Genomic DNA, 22,537 nt, shown 5'->3' with positions numbered 1-22,537 from the left:
GGCTCCCCGCTTCATCGACCCTTTCACAATTTTGAAAGTCATCGGCCCTGCTGCTGTCCGACTCAAACTCCCCCCCACCCTCTGCCAGGGTTAAGCCCTTCATCTGCAACCATCTCTGCCCTGCTCCCAAGCCCCTTCCTCCACCACAGGTCATTGATGGCTCAGAGACTTTCACAGTTCATCAACTCCTTGACGTTCGCCATCGGGGTCGTGGCCTTCAGTTCTTTGTGGACTGGAGGGTTATGGCCCAAAGGAGAGATGCTGGGTCCTATCTGGGTACGTTGTGGACAGCACCCTCGTTAGAGACTTTCTAAAGACTCATCCTGTTGCCCCAGTTAAGGTGCAAGGAAGAGCCGTAAAATGGGGATACTGTTAGTAACTGTGCTATTTGAGTTCCTGTTTTTTGGGCAACATTTGCTTTTTGTTTACATTCTGATTATGTGGTGGTGTCAGGTGCTTTCTGTTTTTGCTTTGAAAAGCCATGTGGCTCTGACTCCACCCAGTCCTTTGGTTGTTTTCCCACCATTTTGTGTGCACACCTGATTCCAGTGTGTTGCAATTGGTTTGTGGGTATTTAAGCCCAGTGTGCCTTTCAGTCTCTGCCAGATCGTGCCAGTTTTTACCTGTGCCTTTCTAGCTTTATCCTGTCTGACTGAGTTTTTGTCCTTTTGCCTGTTTCTTGACCCGACCCTGATTCTGTTTTTGTATACTTCTGCTTTGGACCCTGTTTTGATTATAGGATCTTTGACCTTTGCCTGCCTGTTGACTACGAGACTGCCTTTTCCATTTGATTGTTGCCTGAGAACTTTATTAAAACTCTGACACTTGAGCTGTGTTGTTTGCAAGTGGGTCCTTCACTACTGAGAGTCGTAACACAATGGGTGCAGTGACAAGAAGTAGTGGAACAGTGGGTGTTCTTTTTAGGCACACAGTTTTAGATACCTGAAAGGCTACTATAGAATATGTGTTTGCACACTGACTTATGCTATTTTCAGCTTATACAGATGTCCTAATTAAAGGACCAATATGTAAAACATTTCCTGTACTCAATCATAAAATGACCATGATATGTCATCAGAGATTTAGGAAACATGCAAAACTAAAATACTTGCTTCTTCAACAACAATGCTACAGCCAGCATATTCTCCTTTTAGCTAAAGCAACACTGGAGTGGCTCAAAAACAATGAAGAGAATATTGTAGAATGGCTCAAAGTCCTGATCAAATTCCTATTGAGAACTGTGGCACTAAAGTCCATGACGGCCATCCCATCAACCTAGATGTTATATTTCAATTCAAAAATGATATTTATTTACGAAAAAGGATGGGGGAAAACACTCCTGGACAATGTGCAAAGCTGGTACTGTCTCACTTAAGAAGACTTAAGGCTTCCCCCTTTCAAGACTTTTTCGATCTGCGCAGAGGGAAATTGGATATATTTTGGATGAAAAAAAGATGAGAATGTTAGATGATACGCTGTGTCCTTTGCAAGAACAAATTTGACACACTTTTATATACATTATTTGAGATATTGTATTGATAAAACATCTGTGGAAATACTTGTCTGCCTAGTCAGAAATAGAGGTGGGGTGCATATGAGTGCCTGTGCCTCTGATCTTAAAACCAAGCACCTGTGCAGTTCCTGAAGTTCTGCTGATCAGATTCCATTGACTTTGCCTACTTTGTGTGCAAGTGCAATATGGTAAGATATTCTCAACACATTTAAGCATTGTGTTAGGTGTGGCAGTGACACAAGGAAAAATAGTTCATTCACTACATTTTAGGCAAGGAGGTAGTGTATATATAAGGGGAAAGTTAACATATTTAGAAGGGCAGACATTTGACACAGGTCACGTCACTACATAACTTCTGGCATGTCTGTGGCTCCACCATGTGGACACACACGTGCATGTCTGTAAACTCAGATAACTGCAACTGCTCAAATATGTCATGGTCTTTCTTATTATTGTGGCAGAGCACATAATCGTGTTTTGTATAAATTGGATTATTTTTACCGTAAGGAAAGATCTGCATTTGGCCCAAATGCAATGTGTCACTGAAATTGTGTACATGAGAGCTCAAAATGGATGCTAGAAAGAATATCAGAAATGTGTTCATTTTGATTCCCTGTTCCTACTCTAACTTCACAATAAAAAAAGACGACAAAGGTTAAAGGAGGGTGTACATACAGTACATATATCTAATTGCACATATTTTCAAGACAAGACTTAAAAGCTTTAAACATTTCCTGCTGGATTTGTGGAAGGATTTTGTAGGTCTGATGGACATGAACCACATGCATACCCACCTAAGGAATTCCAACTGCCTGCTGGTTCTCTCTCCTTCCCCATATGAACACTCATGCCTATTCATCTGATCTGGTTGTCATGGAACATTGTCCACTCAGTCCGGTGGAACTACATTTTCTTGAACTTTTTCTGCACATGGCAAACATTTCTAACATGCATAATATTCACTATTTAGGTTTATTAAATGTTTTCACCTTTAGATCGCCTCTTTCTTTTGTTTTATGCTATTCTATCTTAAGTTCACTGGTTTCTCCTATATGTGGTTTGTAGTAACTGCAGTACTGAGTTCTACAACAAGAGGGCATCAGCGGGTTGGGTGCTAAACAGCTCCCTTGAGAACGGCAGCTATTTACTGTAATAACTATACAACTAGTTGAAATGCTGATATTTCTGACCATAAAAGCTGCCTGTTTCTGTTTTAGAATGAAATAATGTCAAATATATATGTATGTATACTCGCATTCTTTAAATTGATTATTGTTTGGACAGAAAACTATATAAATCACGTATTTCTTTTTAAATTTTCATTTTTATTCTTTTTTTTACTCATTATCGCAGAACATAAAACAATACTGTGGGTTTAACCACATACACTATATATTCACTTAATACACCACACAGCTACAATGAGAGAGACCGAACAAAAAGAAAACACTTTTATACATACTGCATACTTGGCATTAAATAATAATAATAAAAAAACAAAAACAGAATCAAGAACAATCTTTAACCCATAAAGGAATGTAGCTGCCAGTTTTCTTATGTATATTTGTTTATAGGTTATGATCATAGCTCCGACCATGACTCCGCTAAGAATTTCGAGAGGGAGGGGGGGGGGCACACTACATAATTGAGGAGAAAGTGTGACAGTGTATGTGTGAGTGCTTGTGGATTCATAATAACATAAACAGTTAAGGGTAACACGCTAAAAACAATTGTCATGTCAATTTCTGTATCTAATTCACTAGAACATGTTTTTGTTTAACAGTCTGTTCTCTTCAATAGTATAAGAATCTTTATGTCTACCTGCCAAATGTAATCAGGCATTCAAAGTCTTCTTCAAGTACCATATTAAGTAAATTAAGGACAGACTGTATCTTGGAAAGAGTGCTTTTTATAATGATGAGTATTTTTTGATTCACATGTGATAAACAGTTTCCATTACTTTCCTTAGAAATAAGATCAGCACCAAAGACATTTCCTACAGCACACTGAAGGATGGAAACAATGGTTCACCATTTGTAAGAGCTCAAAAACAAACTTATGAAAAAAAGAAATGGCTTCTTGTTCTTTCCCATTATTCCACAGTGAACTCCAGGGTTAGCACCATAGTACTGGGCCTCTGCAGCCATGTTTTTTGGGAGAGACCTTTCTGTGGCATGATCCCATGTTTTTTACCATTCTATCTTCGATCTCCACATTTCATGGAGAGGAATACAAAAATGGGTGTTAACTGGAGAATGCCAAAAAGAGGGGGATGCTCATGCACAAACGAGTTTAAACAGCGGTCAGAATATCTGATGCTGACAAAATGTCCACTGAGTTCTACTGTTGCTGTTAATGTTTACATCAAACTCTAGAAAAAAAGGTTTAATGATTTAAAAACCTGGTGGAGAGTGAGAGTGCTGGAAACCTGCCATGAAAAGTGCTGCAATGGGACGGGGGGATTGATTTGGGTATGTGATGGGAAATAAAAACACATGGCTGCACAGCCATATTGACTTATGGGGAAGGGCTGTTCGTCTGTTTATACAATTTATGGTTCATGATTCCAACATAACCGCTGTGGATTTTCTTTTTTTTTTAAAGAATGAGCAGTTCTTCACTGTGTACATTTATTTTTCGTTTTTCACTATCATCCTAAAACAGTCTTGAGTTTTAAACGGGTGTTTTGTAACCTGGTTCATAGAGAGGGTTGTTGAGGAGAGGGAGCGGTTTGTGTTAGAGGTATTGGTGTAGTACAGTACATATGAAGAGCAGGACAGCAGTATAAGGTATACATGTTACAAACCAAACACATCAGGTTGTCTTTATCTGTTGTTTTAAGGGCTTGACGTACTGACAATTGTTGACTAGAAATCACGGAATCATTCATGGTGTAGTCATGACACCGCACCAGTTAAATAATCTTACCTAAATATTTAAATATTTACATTTCTATCTCTCCCAATAAACTTCCATTAAAAGAAAAACTTTGTTTCAAGTTATCCATAATCCGCTTTTTTTCTCAATTAAAATCAGGATTAAAAGTGCTTTTATAAAATCTTTTTCTTCTCTATGTACAATTTGTCTTAGTTAAAATGAAACATTAAAAACAAAATGGAAAAAACAACCACAATAAGAATAATCATTATTATTATATAATAAATAATAATAATAAAAAAAGATCACAACGTGTATGTAGGCAGCAAGCACTCACTCTGAGGCCTCTGCATGTTTGTAGCATGCTATGACTAGTGACCAGTGACTCTACAACATGAGGTATAGAGAACTTCTCACTACCGAAAAAGCACCAAGGTCCCTATTAACGGTAAGCACCATGCAATGTCCAGCCCTCCGTAAACCAGCTGTAGCCCTCGCCATACTCCTGACAGATGTGGTCAAACACACTCCCTCCCACACAAACAGAAAGCCTCAGGCACTCGGTCATACACACACACAAACACGCACACACACTTATCTAAAACAAACGCAAACACACGGACAGACAGACACACGCACAGGCTAAAAGCTAAGAGCTGAGATGTCATGGTTTGCTGATGTGTGGTAACTGGAGGGCTTCACCCGTCTAAACCTCTGCCCAAATCTCCAGTGAAAGAGTCCGAGGAGTGGGGACATAATGCCACCCTCTCTGATGACAAAGTAAAGAAAACAACCCTTTAGTCTCAATAGCTGGAGAAGACTGAGCAGAAAATGAGAACTCCTACAATTCCACGTGCAGAGTGCTCAGAAGGGAGTGCCTGATGGTGTGTGTGTGTGTGTGTCTGTGACTGAGTGTGTGTTTATGTGTGTCGTGATTGACAGTAGGCCATCAACAGTCGCTGCAGCACCGATGAGAGAACTATATGAGCACCATTTCACTGGAGAGACATGAGACTCTTGCTCATTCCCTCACTCCATTTAAGACCCTTGCGGCTGCCGGAAGGATGTGCCTGATTGAAATCTGCTGTTAGAGAGAGAGAGAGAGCACCGTTGATGTAGCTTCAGCTGTAGGCCAGTGCAGCAAGTAGGAGACACAAGTGGGACTCGTGTGCCCTTTTGGAAAACACGATGAAGAAGCACCGGAGAGGAGAGGGGAGCCGATTTTTGAGGCCTTCCTCATTAGGCCAGCTGAGGCACAGAAAAAGTGCTCCTCCGGTGGCGTGCGTCAGGACTTCTCCCGGTTTTGGTCACATGCTCCTTTTCTGTTTGTTTGTTTCACCTTGAAGTCTTTTTATCCTTTTAAGCAAAGAAGGTCTACATCGTTCTCTCTCAGTTTCGTTGCAGTTGCACCTGTGTCTAGCCATTGTGAAAAAAAAAATCCTCTACTGTTCCAGAGGTGGACCGATGGAAAGAGGCCAAAAAGAAAAGCAATAGAAACTCATGAGACGTGACAGAGAGGTCACTCATACATGACCGTTTAAAAAAGGGTCTAAAATATTAATATCAACATGAGTGAAAACAATAATATTAAAATAAAAAACAATCATCTTCATTATGTAACAACAATACCTGCAATATCGACGTTTACAGTAACAATAGCAATCGTAATATTGATAATTATAGTCATAATAATAATTAGGGGATCATTCAATGAAGGTGAAGGAACAATGAGATCCTCTCACGAAAGAGAGGAGAAGAGCACCATGGGCAGCGTGTCTGTTGAGAAGATACCCCAACTGCCACCAAATATGAGGTAAAAAAAAACAAGAGCAAACAAGTCAATTTCCCCTTCCCATCAGCCACCTGTTTGGGTGTGCTGGAAGGGGATAGAAGAGCTGGGACAAGAAGCAGAAGGAGGTACAGGGTTACAGCAAGACCTGTATATCTTCCCAGCACTCCTTTATGCCATCCTTGACCACGTCCAAAAGTCCCAGAAAGCCTCCAGCAGCTGGGCTCAGACCAGTCGGCTGTATGGCCCCGTGAGCTGTGTGTAGGCGTAGGATGACACGGTGATCAGCGAGGAGGTGTTCATTGTGGGAGCGAGTCGCGTTGCGACCCCCCCCCTCATGTCCTTGGCTGGCCCGGGGCTGGGACTGGCTGCTCCCGAGGCCCACTTGCGCTTCTTGCCGAAAGCCTTAATGTCCTCTGGGGGCAGGCCGAGCAAGACAGCCTCCTGCTGCCGCTGAAGTGCCCTCTCAGCCAACAGCTTCATCTTGGCCTCCCACAGCGCCAGGCCGTGGGCGGGCTGGTTGAGGTTCTTGTGCTGGTAGAAGACGAGGGAGATGCGCGACGGGTGGGAGCGGTTGGGCCGCCTGAGCGGGGTGGTGGCGTGCAGCTCGCGCCGGGCACATTCGATCAGCACCGAGCCGTGGGCAGGAGCCACTGCCACACCACCGATGTTTGGGTCCAGGAAGTTGTGCTCGCTGTCTGAAAACACCCCATCGTCATCCTGCTCACGCTCTCCCTGGCTCTCTGCCTCGCTCTCTGCCTTACAGGGCATCCAGCTGCCTTGGGCATCTGGCCGCTGCAGCATGTCAGGGAACAGGCGTCCCTCTGGGGTTGGGGATGGGGTGCTTCCGGCAACGGAACCGCCGCTGGTCCTCCAGGCTTTCTCCTGGAGCCCAAGTGGAGTGGAGCCCCGACTCTCGCCTACCCGAGAAAGCATCTTATCTGGGAAACCTCCGGCGGGGTTCTCAAGTTTTACAGCTGGGCTGAAGCCGGCAGATCCTGCAGGCCAAGCTTTGGGCTGACCACTTGGTGATGGACTTTCCCAGTGCCGTGGGGTGGAGGGATGAGGAGATGGTGCTGGAGAGAAGCCCTGCGTGAGTGACGGTGATGGAGAAGGGGCTGGAGAGGCCATAGGGGTATTACGGCCATGGAAATTGTTCCACTGCTGTTGTTGTTGCTGCTGGGGGTAAGGGTATTGAGGGTGATGGCTGGGATTCTGCTGGAGCATCTGCTTGTCTGGGGTGAAGGGAGAGTTTGCAGCACCTGGTCTGTGTGGCATCAGGCCATTGGGCTTTTGGCTGGGCCAACTCTCGGAAGGCTGCGGGGTGGTGCTGGGAGTGCCTGGACAGCTCTGGGAGCCATAAACCGGGACATCCATGGGCTCCTGCTTAATGATTGGTGTGGCTCTGCGAGACTCTGCTGGGGAAGTGGGAGTGTGGCTTGCGCGGCCATGGGGATGTGGGGTGTTGGAGGAAGTAACGTACCCACGGGCAGCTGGGTCTTCTGTTTGCTGATCGGGGTAGGCATGTCCCAGCCTGGCTTGCAGGCTTTGAATGTCTGGCTTCTGGTCGATGGATGTGGCTGCTGCTGCCACTCCTTTGGGCCATGATCCACCACGGCCCTCATAGCCCATGAGCTCCGGAGGGAATAGTGCTTTAGGGGGGTAGTTGCCATAACCGTAGGGCAGTGCAGGAAGATTCGGGTGAAAGCCGTTGATGGGCGCTGCTGCAGGAGTCTGGCTGTTGGAAGGGAGGCCTCCTCTTGCATAGTATCCAGGGAAGGAGTAGGCGTTGTTCATGCCCCCGTAGGGCTCAGCTGTCTGGCCGTTCCCTGGTGCTGGGTAGCCTGGTGGCAGGGCACCATTAAAGGAATGGTATCGATCTACAGGCTCTTTTTTGATGATGGGCTTCATTTCTTGTTTTGGGATTGCTGGGATAAAGAAGGGATGAGAGGTTAATTATCAGGGCTCCATTCTGATTTTCCAAACTAAAAGGCATATTTTGGTGTGTTTTGCTTTCAATTTTTCTCTAGAACAAAAATATATACATTTTGTTTTGGTGGTGAGCTTGAGAATTATTACAGGTCCTACAATCCAATATCAACTAGCACATTGCAATTCTTATACCATCCCCTAGGGGGACAGATTGATCCTTACTTTTCTTGTTTTAGGCCTTTTTGCGGGATTTTGGCAACTGGCAGTCAAACACTGCCCACACAGTTGCCCCTTTAGAATACTTCCATTCCTACCTTTATTGCCTTGCTGGGGGTGTGGGGATCCGCTTTGGATCGTCTTAGTTTTGACGGTCTTCTCTGGTGTCTCTGAGGGCATCTTCTGCCCCTTCTTCTTCTCCATCGCCGCCTTTTTGGCATCCAGCCGGCGCTGGCGGCAAGACTTGGCCGGCTCAGGGAGCTTCCGGACCTCCCGTCGAAAGTTGTTTAGCACCTGGATGGCCCCGGTCTGCATCTTAAGGCGCTGGTTCTCCACGCTGCCGAACTCGTCGGCATTGGAAACCTTGTAGAGCGGAAGCACGTGCAGCTGCTCGTCTTCTGGGAGCTCACACACCGTCCGATTGTCCTCTCTTGTCAGAGTGCATACCTGTGATGAGTTACAAGGCATGTGAGGACATGACCAGAGGCTACCTTACAGCTATGCTTGACTGTTGTGGACAGAGGGACTTTTACCTAAAGTAAACTAGGCAGCTAAGCATGGACATTTTCTTGGGGTCTTATAGCTGAAGATGATTGCAACTACAGATGGCCTACCACAGTGCAGCCGTTGTGCAGGTTGTGCTGGTCTTTGTGGGCGTGGGCACAGAAGTCCATGCAGGCCGTGACTCCAGAGAAAGGCCTCCCTTCCTTCAAACCGAGTCGACAATCTGAACCCTCACTCTCATGCAGACACTGAAGGATAAAAAAGCAAAGAAAACTATTACTTGCATGAAATATTTAGGTATGCACTGCTTTAATTGGCAAAAACATTCGCCATGATAGTAGGAAATACATCTTACAGAAGACAACATGAGCACATTTAACAAGGTTGATATTGATGTCATCAACTCTTCCATCCTCTGTTTTTATATTGTGTTACATAGGTCTGAGATAATGTTGCCTTTTTAATAACCCATCTGTCTATCTAAAATCCAATACAAGAAATGAGAAGGGAACATAATGAAAAACAAAAACCTTTGCCATGTCTCTGCCATTGCCATTCTAGGCAAACACATTTTCCTGCGAATACTGGGTGGTCATTCAAGAAATACACCTTTGCAATGACATATTTAGCTTGTGCAAGAACATTTTATTTCAATATTATCAAGAAATGATGGTCATCTTGACACAAGAAAACAGCCCGTGACTGGGTTATTGGAGAATGTGAGGTTGTGTTTTGGCATTAACTTTCAGATACAGAATACTAACAGTCACCAGCTTGCATTTCAGCACCCAGTATGCACGTCAGCCTAACACTGATTTAATTTGCATTACTTTACTTACTACATGCATTAAACTATTGTAATGTTGTTGTGTTGTATGTTGTCCCTCATGCACCAACAGGAGTAGCACTCCAAATTATGTTGTATGCAAAAACAATGACAATAAAGGCTTTTCATTTTTCAATTTCATTTCATGAGTAATCATTGGGGTGGCAGTGGCTAGCTGCACTGTCTCTCAATGAGCTGTTTCCAGGTTTAAAGATCACAATTTCCACATCACAGTCTCCATATTAGCTGTGCACCTCATGCCAAACACAAGCAGGAAAGAAGGCCAGAGAAAGCAGGATGATTGAACTACAGCTCCCCAGCCACACCCATATCTCGAAAATCAGGTAAAGACAACATCTAGAGGTCCTCCCTTAAACCCACACTAGCATGTAACGTTATGGTAGCATATTTACACATATACACATTTGTTGCCAGTGCCGTGCGTGTGACATGACTCACCTGGTTGCTGTACGCCTTGGGGGCCAGCTGCTTGTACAGGGGAGCCATTTGTGTGGCCAGATCCTGGAAGTTCTCCCCGAGATTCCCTTCCTGCACAAAAAGGAGCACATTATCAAACCATACAGACACATCATACTTCATTTTTCTTCATTAACTGTTTTGCTGATGTTTGTATACCTCATCGGGACGGTCTCCCTGCAGTCTGAACTTGCGGGGAATCTTGCTGCGGGCATACTTGCACCCATTAAAATACATGCTCCAGGAACACCCAAAGGAGAAGGAGGCACCGCAGGTATCAGGGTCCTTCCCCTGGCATGCACAGGTGCGACTGGGGGGAGAGAGATAAGCCACTCACTTCAGTAAGCACTTTGGGTTTAGCCCAAACATTGTTATGAGGATTCTGACACTTTAATAGCTAACCTCAAGACCCAACAACACGGTACTGGACATATCTTTAATCCAACAACTTGACAACTGCAGTTCTGTCTAAACAATAATGAACCTATAATAATTTGGCTACCATGAAATAAACCAATGAAGCAAAAAAGCAAAACATCTGTGCACAGATCAGGAATTGTCACTCACTCATCATTGAGTCCACAGCGTCGGCTGGTGGGGTTGCCAAACTTGGTTATTGTCTCAGTGAGCTCTTGGTAGAGCTTGTCGGCGAGAAAACGGGGCACACCATCCCATGCCATGATGAGGATGATGATGACGGCGTTGGCGCAGTGGTGCCCTGCCCGGTGGCGCACCAGACACATCAGCTTCTCTTTCTCTCCGCTCCGCCGGATCACCTGAGAGAGACAGATGTAAGGAGACGGGTAAGGAGGAGGGCGAGAAAGAGAGGGAGGGAAAGAGCATGAGAACAGGAGAAGAAGAAAGTTTGATCAAAGTGATGGAAAAATAGGGAGAGGCGGAGACATAGAGAAAGAGGAAAACAAAGAGAGATGCAGATAATTAAAAGGGGAGGATCACTTTAAGCATAGTTTCCTAGTAACACGACCTTGTTGCAACATTGTCTTCATGCATGCTTGCTTTTCCCTGCAATGTAATCGTGAATCCTCCCGGGCACCAACACAGCAGGCAAGGTGAGTGAGTAAGTGAGTAAAAGGCATTTGTCACAGCACACTTTCTAGTCAAAGCGATGCCACCCACAGCGCTGTTAGCTGTGACACTGCAAGCAGGGGCCATAAATCAATTAGCGGAGTGTGAGTGAAGTGGAGAGTGCAGGACTGCTGGGTCAGCACACTCTCCTCCCATGGCCCCCTGCGGCTTTACAGTCAGGGGGGTAACGACGATCGCACCCTGCCTGGCAGCTCCATGTGTCATCCACCTCCGACACCCCTACCCACTTCTCACAACCCGCCACTTGGAAACGTCTACACTTCACTGAGGCTGGGAGCTGTTAGGAGACACTGCACTAACAGACCTCTCTCTCTCTCTGCCTCCCTCCCTCCCACCCCACTTTTAACAGACTTCATTTAAAAAATATGTCTGTGCTTTTCCTCCCTCCTGCCTCTCACACTTCCATTCTCTTTCTCCCCCTCACACATAACTACTCATGCAGACACACAAACACCTACACTACCACTGACCTTGGGGCCATTATTCACACTCACACTTCCTTTACAGTGCAGTCACAGTGCACCGAGCGCAAGCGATGATGAACATACATTACAGAGGTTGCAATCACAGACCCAGCACACATTATACGTCTCCATCCGAGGTTCATCAGGTGGGATGCACTCAAACATGTGATGGCACATCACTTTTGAACCACTGCACCAAATGTTTAAAAAAAAATCACAGAATAACCACCATACTTTTTTTGGTATCTTGTGTAAAAGTGTAATCTCAACTTACCCATTTTGCAATTGGGCATCCCTGAGAACTCTTCCCCTCCCTCCCAGTGTAAACCACTTTCTCGATGCGGATGGCCTCTCCCTTTTCTCCATACCTGTGCGTGGGCAAAGAGACAGACGTCACAAAATGGCAAGCAGTCATCCAAAAAATGCAGTCATCACAAAAATTGTGCTTTGTTATAGTTTTACACATTCATGGTTATCACTGCTCTCAAAAAAAAAACCGAGCTTGAGTAGGAACCTAAGAGATCAGTTTTTGTTAGAGTGATGGTTGGATTAAAGATGTTTTCTAGATACAGTAAGCGTCTCCTCGGCCTTTGGAGCCCGGGGCTGTTCACAGGCTACTGCAGAGAGTCACACCAGTGTGGAGGTGAGGGCCTGCTGAGTTCATCCCAAACAAACTGTAAAACTAAACACTATCTCAAATACGTGTTTCCATGTATGCCTCTGTGCCTCTGTCAGTGTGTGTGAGTGTGTGTGTGTGTGTGTGTGTGATTGTGTGTGTGTGTAGGCATATTTATCTGTGTTTATGTGGGTGAAGGTTTGTTTGCATGGGGGAGGGAGTGGAGGTGGGGGTTTGCGGAGCGGGGGCTGGATCTAAATTAAAGTACTCTCTGAGCCCTGACCCCTCCTCTCCTCTGCGCTCCTGTCTCCCCAGAGCGTACCTGTCATTACGATAATGTCACCCCCTAGCGTGGGCCAAGCGTGGTGACCACATGGGGCTCCTATGAATACAAGAAGCCTCAACAATAATCTCTGAGGCCAGGGGGAGACGGGCGGGTATCCACAGGGGTGGGCCGGCGGGGTCAGAGGGCGTGCCAGGGTCGGGTCAGGCTTTGGCTCTTATGTCATCCAGCCAGCACACAAACAAAAGGGGCGACCCTTCCTCCTGACCCCCGCCCCCACTCCACTCCCTTTCTGGGGGGAATGATGAGTCATTCCTCCTTTGGAGGCTTTTGAAATGCAGGCACAATGCAGTCAAGCGCCCTCCACTCAGAAAGGCCACGTGAAGACTGCGAGAGCGGCAAACATAAGATTACTCAGCATCTGCTGAGACATGCCTAGTGTGTGAGATGACTCAGACCCCACCATTCACTTTCAGGTACATGGATTCATAGTTTGGGACTAGAAAAATAAAGATTAAGGGCCAGACATGCATAAGATTTACGAAAACCCCAAAACTTCAGCTGCTGTTAAAAGGTGACTGTTGTGAATTAGCATTTTAGCGCATTTTATCTCATCATATAAGACAGGCATTCTCTTGTTGTTTAGATTTTAGTTGTAAAACACAAAGACTATGGGAAGATAACAGAAAAAAATGCTCTGATCTGATAAACCTTGAGTTGTTTAAGTAAAATAATTGTTGTTGCATTATTTTGTGCATGTAAAAGTGTGCTCAGTCACTCAAACAGTGACACTTAGACAGCACAAAGTGAGGCGAGAGAGCAGAGGCCCACATGTTGCTTTGTTTAAACTTCACAGTCACGTACTCTCTACCTGGCTTCAAAGCAAGGCTGCTGTGTTGTAACACACACCAATCCAACATGATAAGCATAAACATGTTGTACATGGTGCACACCAACTTAGCTTGAGTCTGAACATTGCTAAAAATGTCCATGGCTTGCAAGAAGTTCAACCGTCATTGTTTTTGAAAGTAACAGGAAGGTAAGTTTATTTCCATGCGGATGTTATGGCGCTTTGAGACAACTCGGAATTTGAAACATCCAACGTGATATTTCCCAGCCTTGACTTTAATGGGTTCAAGCCATCTTCATTTTGACACACTGCCTCTTCATGCATCTTCTCTACTCGTTATAAACGCTATGTTTAACGCCACGCCTCAGGTTCCGGCATAATGAGGGGTCTTCTTAATGGCAGTATAGCGGGATCTCTGTTTAAAAAGTACTCTAGTCTACACAACATACTTTCTAAGTTCAAAAGAAACACAAGACGAAAACAGTTGCTCATATTACACAGGCCATATTCTAATTAAATAAGCAGTGCCTGTTATAGTGATTATAAAATACTTTACATTCTGATCACATAACCTGCTTTTTCCATGTCTGCCCCTAAAGTTTAACACATCAGCAACACCGGTATTACATCTCTCTGATTCTAAAATGGTGAAATGGTAGGATTTTGCGGTTTCTCTCGGGATGGGGTACTAGTGGCTGCTGTAATAGGATGAGTGGACACTTCCAAACAGAGCAGAAGAGAAGGGGACAAAAAAGAACAGAGGACAGCCATAAGCCAATGACCACTCTCTACTCTCTCTCTGTCCTTTCCTCCACCCCTCACTGTCTTTCCCTCCCTTCCTCCCTCTCTCTACTCTCCACACGTCTCTGTGGCTGGCTGTGGGCGTGGATGTGCTGATGCTGTTATTTCCTGTTGGTGCGGCTGGATTCTGGGTCAGGGATTCCCTGGGGGGGAAGGGAGGGATCACAGAGAGGCAGGACATGAGGGAGGAGGGGTGGGGTAGGGAGAGGGGTGTGGCACGGTACACATGGGAGGGAGGAACGGAGCCAGGGAACAGAGAAGCAGGGAGATGCTCCATCACAGCTGGGAGCCAGAGGGACTGGCCTTAATATCTAAAGCCCTTCTGCCATCAGAGGGCTCATAGAACTTTACTGATGGAGACATACTTACAGAGTCAGAGTTCAACAATACAAGTGCTGTTGAATATGCAGAGTATCTAGTATTGATAGTTGAGATGGTTTGCATAAAGGATCTATATTTTGTCTAGTGCAGTGTTTCTCAACCACTGGGCCGCAAAAATGTTTCAAGCTGAAGCTATTTTCTCCACGAAGAACTGATTTTTAGTTGAGAACAATATTAATAGAATGTATGATTGAAATTTGATGTTTTAAACACAATATAAAATGTACAAATAGGAATAACAGACAGATCTTGGAAATAATATCAACTTAACTTAACAGCATCATCAAGTTAAGGCGCTCAGTTAAGGTAACGTTCTACTCTGTGGCGATATTAGCGGAAAAATTGAGAAGTTTCTCAAGCGAAAGAATGACAGCACTGGTAATGTCATACCACCGAAAACTACTCAAATTCAGCATCAATACAACCCTTATTTTATTAGATTTGGTTTTGTGAATGGAGGTGACGACGTTGAGCCTAGAGCGCAGTGAGTCCTTTTTTACCACGGCGCTCAACCCTTCAAATCTGAAATCTCGCTGAAAAGCCGGTGGAATATTTCAAAAGGAAAGAGTGCTTTTGAAGGCAAGTTACTTGTTTGCTAGACGTGTGGCACAGACCAAGAAGGCCTTTACGATTTCAGAGATGGCCTCGGACATACAGAATCAGGTCCTGGAAATGATGTAAGGTAGCCCATTCTTTTCAATAAAGTTAGACGAGTTATTGCTGGTTTTTATGCGTTATCGTTGGAGCGGTATTATACAACAGGACATGCTTTTCTGTGGAGTGTAACCAACTCGAACCACTGCCCAGGAATGCTTGGTGTCATTTGTGGTGATGATAGATTGCAGCAACAGATTTAAATCATAATTTGAACATTATTTGTTGGTCTCCCCTGCCTGAATGGTTGGGTCAGGGTTCCCCCACCCCTGTGGAGGGGTCCAATTACCTTTTTTTGGACCAATTAAGCCCAATGGTGCCCTCATTGCTGAATGAGGGAAGGACAGACTGAACAACCTGGATTAACGCTGTGAGAAGGTACTAGACAAAACCTGTGAGCACAGAGGGGTACCTTGTCTGTTTCAGGGCTTTAGTTTGTTCAGTTTGGGTTTATATGTTTTGGGTTTTTGGAATTACCCTGTAAATGAATATAGCTATTTTTCAGAAAGCCACTGTCTCCTGCTCCGTGTGTGCTTCCTACCTGCAACCCGTTTCCAGCAGCCTACATCCCACATCGTGGGGTGGCCGACTCAGGCCATTCTCACAGTCACCTTTATGACAAGATGACAAATATGAAATGTCTTTGACATCACATGGTTTGTTTTAAAACCTCATTTTGTTCTTCCTGGGGTTCAAGTGGTATAGTGTAATGCTGGGCCATAGCTCCACTAATGTCATGGCTGCATAAGTGTCTTTTCACAAAACTGCTGACTTTGGATAAAAGCAAGACACAGACAGAAGGAATATGTGAATAGGTGAGTATCTTGAGCAAATGTGCAACAGGCATTAGTTTGTAAAGTTTGTAGATGTCTATTGACTTGATTGGCCTTTTCACAGAATCAGAAGGCTAGGTCGCTCACCTGGCCTCCATAAGTTCTCTGATTGAGGCCACGGTGGGTCCAGACCCCAGGTGGTTGTAGTACGGCCCCTCGTCCTTCTCCAGGATCTGTTCTGTGGGAAAAATGTAGAAATAAAAGTAAGAAAAAAAAGTTGCAAAATTTTGAGTGGGAATGTCATCCAGTATCAGACTATGCTTCCCCCCCAAAAAATACCAGAGTCTGTCAGCCAATTCAGACCACATGTGTCTTGTGCAGCTTTCAACATCTGAGCATGAAAATAAACCAGGCACACCCTGAGGCATTTGGCTACAACATTTTCATAAGGTCTCCAGACAGTGAGTATTCCAGAGAAGAAGAAAAAAACATACAAAAGGGATTTAAGTGACTTTGTGTGCATGTGCGTGAGAATATTGGAGTCTCTGTGATGTGTGTGTGTGAGAGAGTGTGAGGCAAAAAGAATGAGAGAAGTGGGGGGGGAGAGAGCGACAGGGCAAGAAATGGAAGGCTCGCCGAGCTTCAAGGCAATCTAAGGTCACATTCTACAAGGAAAGCTGAAGGCGGAGCCAAAGCAGGAAATGACTCGTGGGAGTGTCCTCCATAAATTCCTGTGTGAAAATGAAGGAAAGGCTTGTAGTGGATGCCTCTTTGCTTGCTCAGCAGAACGGTGCACTGAGAAAGCCAGTGACATAGGGGGAGAGAGAGGGAGACAAATACTGTGCTAAAGAGCGATAGAGTGACAAGGAGGGGAGGGAGGAGAGAGGGTTAGAAATAGCATGTGTGTGATTGGAGTCGGCTTACACACACTGTTTTTCGTGCTCTGTTGACAGTGGGGCGTGTAGCTAGGGCTTCACTATGGAGACCTCTTGTCTGGTGGCCTCTCCCTTGACAACAGGAGAGCGCCAACAAGTGTCCTCAGCAGCCGGCTAACGGCAGGTGAGCACACACCGCAGTGTTTGGAAATAAAATACTAGTATTCTAGAAAAGTTCCTTGAGATGTTTATGTTATGTTGTTTTGTGTGTTAAACTGTGTACAATGCATATGAAAATAAAAAATAAATATCTATATAAAGGCCCTACAGTTGTTGATTTGTGGTAAAGCTGCCATCTGTATGAGCACTGAAGAGTTCAGGCAATTTACAGACAAATGCCAGTGCTCTTTGTTCTTTAGAGCAAGTAACAACCCCTCTTCCATCATGCTACTGTGTGTGCGTGTGCGTGTGTGTGTGTGTGTGTGTGTGTGTGTGTGTGTCTGTGTGTGTGTCTGTGTGTGTGTCTGTGTGTGCATGTGTGTGAGGCAGATCTCCCAGAGGAGCCTCCTGTCAGCCTTGGAGATTGTCTGACTGTAAAATAAAGACAGAGTGCTCCATTCTGCGGCCCCTGTCTGACTGCCTGGCCCACAGGATACAATGGAGTCCTTCTGTTGGGCCTATTGTTCCCCATGTCCTCCCCTCAGCGCCTTGCACTGTGAGCTGACTGCAGACCAGGCTGCAGGCCCCGGCAGAGCACATACATTCTCAGACACACACGCCTGACTGCCTGGACAAATGTGCTGGAGCAGAAGTGATCCGCTGTGGTAAACGCGAAACACTTGTGGCTCGCATGAAAGGTAACCATACCTTGGGGCTTTTCAGTGAAATGGGATATTAATCAGTATTGTGATAATGGTTGGCCACATGGAGCATTTATAAAATGACTTTCAGATAAAAATGAGATTGTGTGCATGGGTGTGCTTTATCTCAACTTGGGTGTTACACAAACAGAGACTGCATCTGGTATGGGCTGGTGATATATTTTGCTCAGAGTGATGTAGGCAGGATGGCTGCTTGAGTACAAAGCACCTGCAATTAAAAATCACTCTTGGTAAAAGAACACTGAGTTGCAGTCCAATGATCCACCTCAACTACTCTGCCCAGAAAGATCAATTGACCCAAAATTGACACTTAAAAAATAAAATTTTAAAAAGCTGTGTGTGTAATAATGAGTTGTAAGAAAATTAATGTATGTTTATTTAATTTATTCGAAGACCCATCACTTACCAACACAGTCACAAATGGGAAACTCATCCTGGGCAGCCTTGGCAGGGGTGTCCAGTAGATTTTTTGTAGGGGTGTCAAGGTAGCGCAGCGGTGACTCCAGGAAGCCGTTGAGTGAGGGTGTCATGGGGAGGCCATCCTTCGTGGGGGTGTCGTCCTCCCAATTGGGGGTGAAACAACTGGTGGTTGTAGAGAGCACCGTCACCCCCCCGGATGACTCGATCTTCATGCGTTTGGATGCTGGAGAGCCAGGTGTGGCAAATGGATCCTGCAGCATTTGGCACTGCTGCTGCTCCAGAAGAGCTTCATGGGAAATGGACACCGGAGGACCTGTGGACAAGGAAAGCTCACCCTGCAGACTTATCTGGCTCACAGCAGAGGGCTGGGTGGAAGCTGGAGGAGCTCCTTCACTTGCAACACTAGCTTCTGTCTGCTTTCCCACCTCCATGGCCGTTTGGCCATCCAAAGGGGCCCCCGGGCAGATGTTTGGCTGCCCTGCAGGGGGTGACGTGGGTTTAGCTTGCCCTGAGTTAGCATCTTGTTGGGATTCCATCGGCTCTGGCTGACCAGAACCTTGCGGTTGGGTCTGGCCGTGAGGAGCATTGGGGGTGGTGGCCGATGGGGCGTCTGAGGCAGGAGCGGAAGAGGATGAGGTGGTCTCCCCGAACTCTTCCTCAAACTGGCGGATTAGATCCTCAAACTTGGGGTCGAGCGAACTGAGACCTGTGAGGAGAGGTGTGGGCTGAGCTGAAGAGGTCTGAGGTGTACAGGTGCTGGAGGTGAGCGCACCTGATGCGGGCCCACCGGAGGAGCCTGAAGTCGCCGAATCTTCTTGTGGTGCAGGCAGGGCGACAGGAAGCGGGACGGACACGGGTGGGGTGTTTCCAGGGACACTGGAAGCAGAGGAGGGAACACTACTGTTCAAAATGGATTCCTGAGATTGAGCTGAGGGCGGGGTAGCCACAACAGCCTGAGAAGCGTTATAGAAGGGCAGAGACGGGACAGACCCTGCCTCCTTGCCAGGCAAAAACTGAGCTGCCTGGGCTTGGGCCTTTGCCATAGCCTTTTGTAAGACTATCTGGTTCTGTGGCAGGAAGGTGGGCTGTGAAGCTTTCTGCTTTACCTTCTTAATGACAATCGGTTTGGGTTTGGGCAAGGGGGGACCCAACTTGAGGTGCGGGGAGCTCTGCGGGGTCTTCTTCTTAGGCTCTTTTGGCTCCTGCTTGATGGGCATCATGGGCATGTCGGGCCCCATCTGAGGCCACCACTTGCGCAGATTCTGGCCCATCATGGGGGGCCCCTGGCTGGGAGACAGGGGGTTGGAGAAGAGGTTTCGCTTGTGGTGAAGGTGCTGTTGAAGTGCTGCCTGAGTTGAGTGCCTGATGGACAGGGGGTTGGGGGAAAGAGGGGACGGGGGGTACTGCTGCTGGAGCTGCTGGAACTGCTGGCCGTTCATCATTCCATACCGCCCCATGGCCGAGCTCATATACTCGCCATTGTCCACTTCCTGCTTGATATTGGGTGCTCTCACATGTGGGCCACCTTTTTCGTTGGACAGGAGCTGGGGGGGAGGGAACCTGAAGCCAGCATTGGTGTACTTCCCACTGGCATCTCCCAGCAGCTGCTTCAGCTCGGACATGGGGTCACCGCTGCCATGGGGTGGATGAGGGTATCGAGGCTGGGAGTCGACATTCATCCCCATCCAAGGGGTCATGGGGGAACTCTTCCCGCAACTTCCCAGAGGACCCTGCTGCCACTGCTGGGGTAGAGGGCTTCTGGTGCCGTCCTGGGGATGTGGACCAGGGAAGGGCGAGACTGAGGGCGAGTACGGGGAGGGATGGTGAGGCATCATGCGGGGCGCAGGGGCCTCCCCCTGGGGCCTGTGTTGCTCCCAGGATTGGGAGTCCTGATGGGGGTCCCCTCCAGGAGGGACAGACTGCTGTGGCATCGGAGAGGAGGAGGAAGAAGACATGTGTGCTGGAGATGATAGCACTAGACTGTTCCCATGCTGTGGATGCGAGGACAGGTGGTGGGGTGTGTAATGCTGGGGGTGATTTGTGGCGGATGCTTCTGCAGGAGGGATCACTGTTTGCGGGATGGTGGCAGACAGCTGCGTGAGAGCCTCCAGGGCAATGGCCGTCTCCAGGCTGATGTTCTTCTCCTTAGCAATGGACAGCACACTGGGGGAACATGGGATAGGAGCAGGGGAGAACTGAATTGGGACTGGAGGCTTTTCACTGTGGGCCTGTGGAGGAGGACCCTGCTCACAGTTGGAGCTCGCACCGTTGGGTTGGTGAGGATGCTGGGAAGGCTGGTGGGGCTGAGGGTGCAAGTGGAGTGCTTCAGACATTTTGAAATGCGTCGTCCCCTGGCTGTTGCCTGCTATCTTCTTCTCTAGCCACTCCAGGTAGTCTGGGCAGTCGGGCCCATCGCAGTCACAGTTCGGGGGCTTACGGCCGTGCCTGGCCTGGCTCAGGGCTGTCTGGAGAGTGTTTACGTCTTCGGGAGGGCAGCGCTCACTCTTGGCGCCCCAACCGGGAGGCCCGGCCTTGCCCACTCTGCCGGCAATCTCCTGGTTGAACTTCTCGTACAGCAGTGCAGTGCAGGGCTGGGGCTCGGGGTGGGCAGATGGTGGAGGGGGTCCAGCGCTGGCGGAGAGGGCCACCAGGTTCCTGGCATCCTCCATGTCCACGGTGCTAAGTGCTCCTCCACTCCAACAGCCCTGCTGCTGCTGCTGCTGCTGTTGAGCCTGCTGCTGGGTCAGGGTCAGCGACTGGGGCTGAGGGTAGGAGGCTTTATCATGGCTTGTGACTCCAGCTCCCCAGGTCTGAGGCAGCTCACCTCCGGGCTTCCCTACTCCGCTCACATCTCCCTCCTCGCAGGAGAGGTGTCTGCTCACACCATTGGTCGGTTCCTGGCTCAACACGCCTTCCACCAGGCGGTCATGGGACCCGATTTCCATCTGGCCACTTCCTCTGAGGCCATGCACTGGAGCCACCCTCGAAACAGTCTGCAAAATTCAGAGAGAGACATGTGGATCAACAAACAGACATTAGGACATTGCTTTCATTCCAGTGTCCAGATAACACACTGCATTAACTGAACAGCCATCTCTACTCTGATGTAACATTGGTTTGGCTCACCACACCCACTCAGATGACTAATTCTGAAATAAAACAGCAGTTATTTAAATCATTCAGTGAGTTGTTCCTCGGCACCGTAAGCAAGCTACTGTGTGGTCTGCCAGTTAAAACAAAATACATGTAGGCTATTAGGCCATATTGTACTGTATGCTGTGGTTTACAATGGGGCACTGTTACAATGTTCTACACTACGAATATGCTGCAGTCAAACATGCAAATCCTCTTTAAAGCTTTGACTATGCTGTATTTCCTGATTACCAAATAGTGGTGTCTATAAGTTTAAACACAGAACCAGTTTTTCTGGTTGCTGGTGCCTACTGCATACATTTGCACACAGCAATCTGTTAAGGTTACCCTTTGGCGAAAGTAAAACTAAAGGTTCTAACTAACTAAAGTATATGAGTGACAGTTTGGTACATGCATGCATTGTCAAATGTATGTTCTGAACATGTATGCATTGAACCAGCCACTAATTTAGATGCAACACGTTAACACAGAGAGGTTTTTTTGTGTATCAGCAATGTTGTCAGTTTCAGCGCTGTCATGAAGTTCATCCACTTCAGTTCAGGTACTATAAATCAAAAGGGTGTGGCCAAAGATTATGGTGTAGTAGACCGACTAAAAACCAACTCTCCTTTATACATTGCGAAAACATCTGTGCTATCAAGCAATTCTGCATTGCTCTGTGCCTCTATACAACTCATATCTCGATAGATGCACAGTGTTTGTCTGTGTGACTCATGAGTTACCAATGGTAAAAGGGTCACTTCTCTCTCTCTCCCCTCTTCTGCTTCCTTATTTGAATGATAAACAGAGCTGCTTCTGCATGCAGGTGTTTGTGTGACACTGCAGCCATTTGCAAAGAGATCACTTCAAGCAGACATTCATTAGTACCATTCCCACAGATATACAGTATATTTGTAGAGTGTGTCGCAAGTAGGCAAAATGTGTATATGTATATCTTCATATGTGCGTAAATATCTACAGCCTACTTTGAGCTGTCTACAGCTGTGGTTTAAACTAGTGGGTTGCAGAATCATTCTAAATAAGTCATAAAGATATATGCAGTTTTGTGTGTGGAAAAGAATTAAACTTGCAACAAGCTAATTTGATGAAGAATGTAATGTGAAGATTGAATCCTTAAGGCATAAAGTGATACAAATAGTCCCCCG

General features: G+C 46.6%; 1 protein-coding gene across 4 annotated transcripts in view; it reads right to left on the bottom strand.

Annotated features, from left to right (window-relative positions):
* Nucleotides 1-2,850: 2,850 nt before the first annotated feature.
* Nucleotides 2,851-22,537, bottom strand: part of tet3 (tet methylcytosine dioxygenase 3) — a 33,775-nt gene continuing 14,088 nt past the window's right edge. For all 4 annotated transcript variants that reach the window (XM_080853017.1, XM_080853016.1, XM_080853015.1 and 1 more), the window contains 9 exons: nucleotides 18,226-21,232; nucleotides 16,211-16,301; nucleotides 11,980-12,073; nucleotides 10,702-10,910; nucleotides 10,294-10,444; nucleotides 10,117-10,206; nucleotides 8,942-9,079; nucleotides 8,426-8,774; nucleotides 2,851-8,107 (listed from right to left, as the gene is read on the bottom strand). In XM_080853017.1, coding sequence (XP_080709143.1) covers nucleotides 6,405-8,107; nucleotides 8,426-8,774; nucleotides 8,942-9,079; nucleotides 10,117-10,206; nucleotides 10,294-10,444; nucleotides 10,702-10,910; nucleotides 11,980-12,073; nucleotides 16,211-16,301; nucleotides 18,226-21,184 — 5,784 coding nt within the window. In that variant the 5' untranslated portion in view covers nucleotides 21,185-21,232 and the 3' untranslated portion in view covers nucleotides 2,851-6,404. The remainder of the gene's footprint in view (nucleotides 8,108-8,425; nucleotides 8,775-8,941; nucleotides 9,080-10,116; nucleotides 10,207-10,293; nucleotides 10,445-10,701; nucleotides 10,911-11,979; nucleotides 12,074-16,210; nucleotides 16,302-18,225; nucleotides 21,233-22,537) is intronic.

This window comes from Sprattus sprattus (assembly GCF_963457725.1).
Source record: "Sprattus sprattus genome assembly, chromosome: 15".
NCBI lineage: Eukaryota > Metazoa > Chordata > Actinopteri > Clupeiformes > Clupeidae > Sprattus > Sprattus sprattus.
Note: the sequence above shows the minus strand (reverse complement) of the source record. Positions and strands in the feature narration are given on the sequence as shown.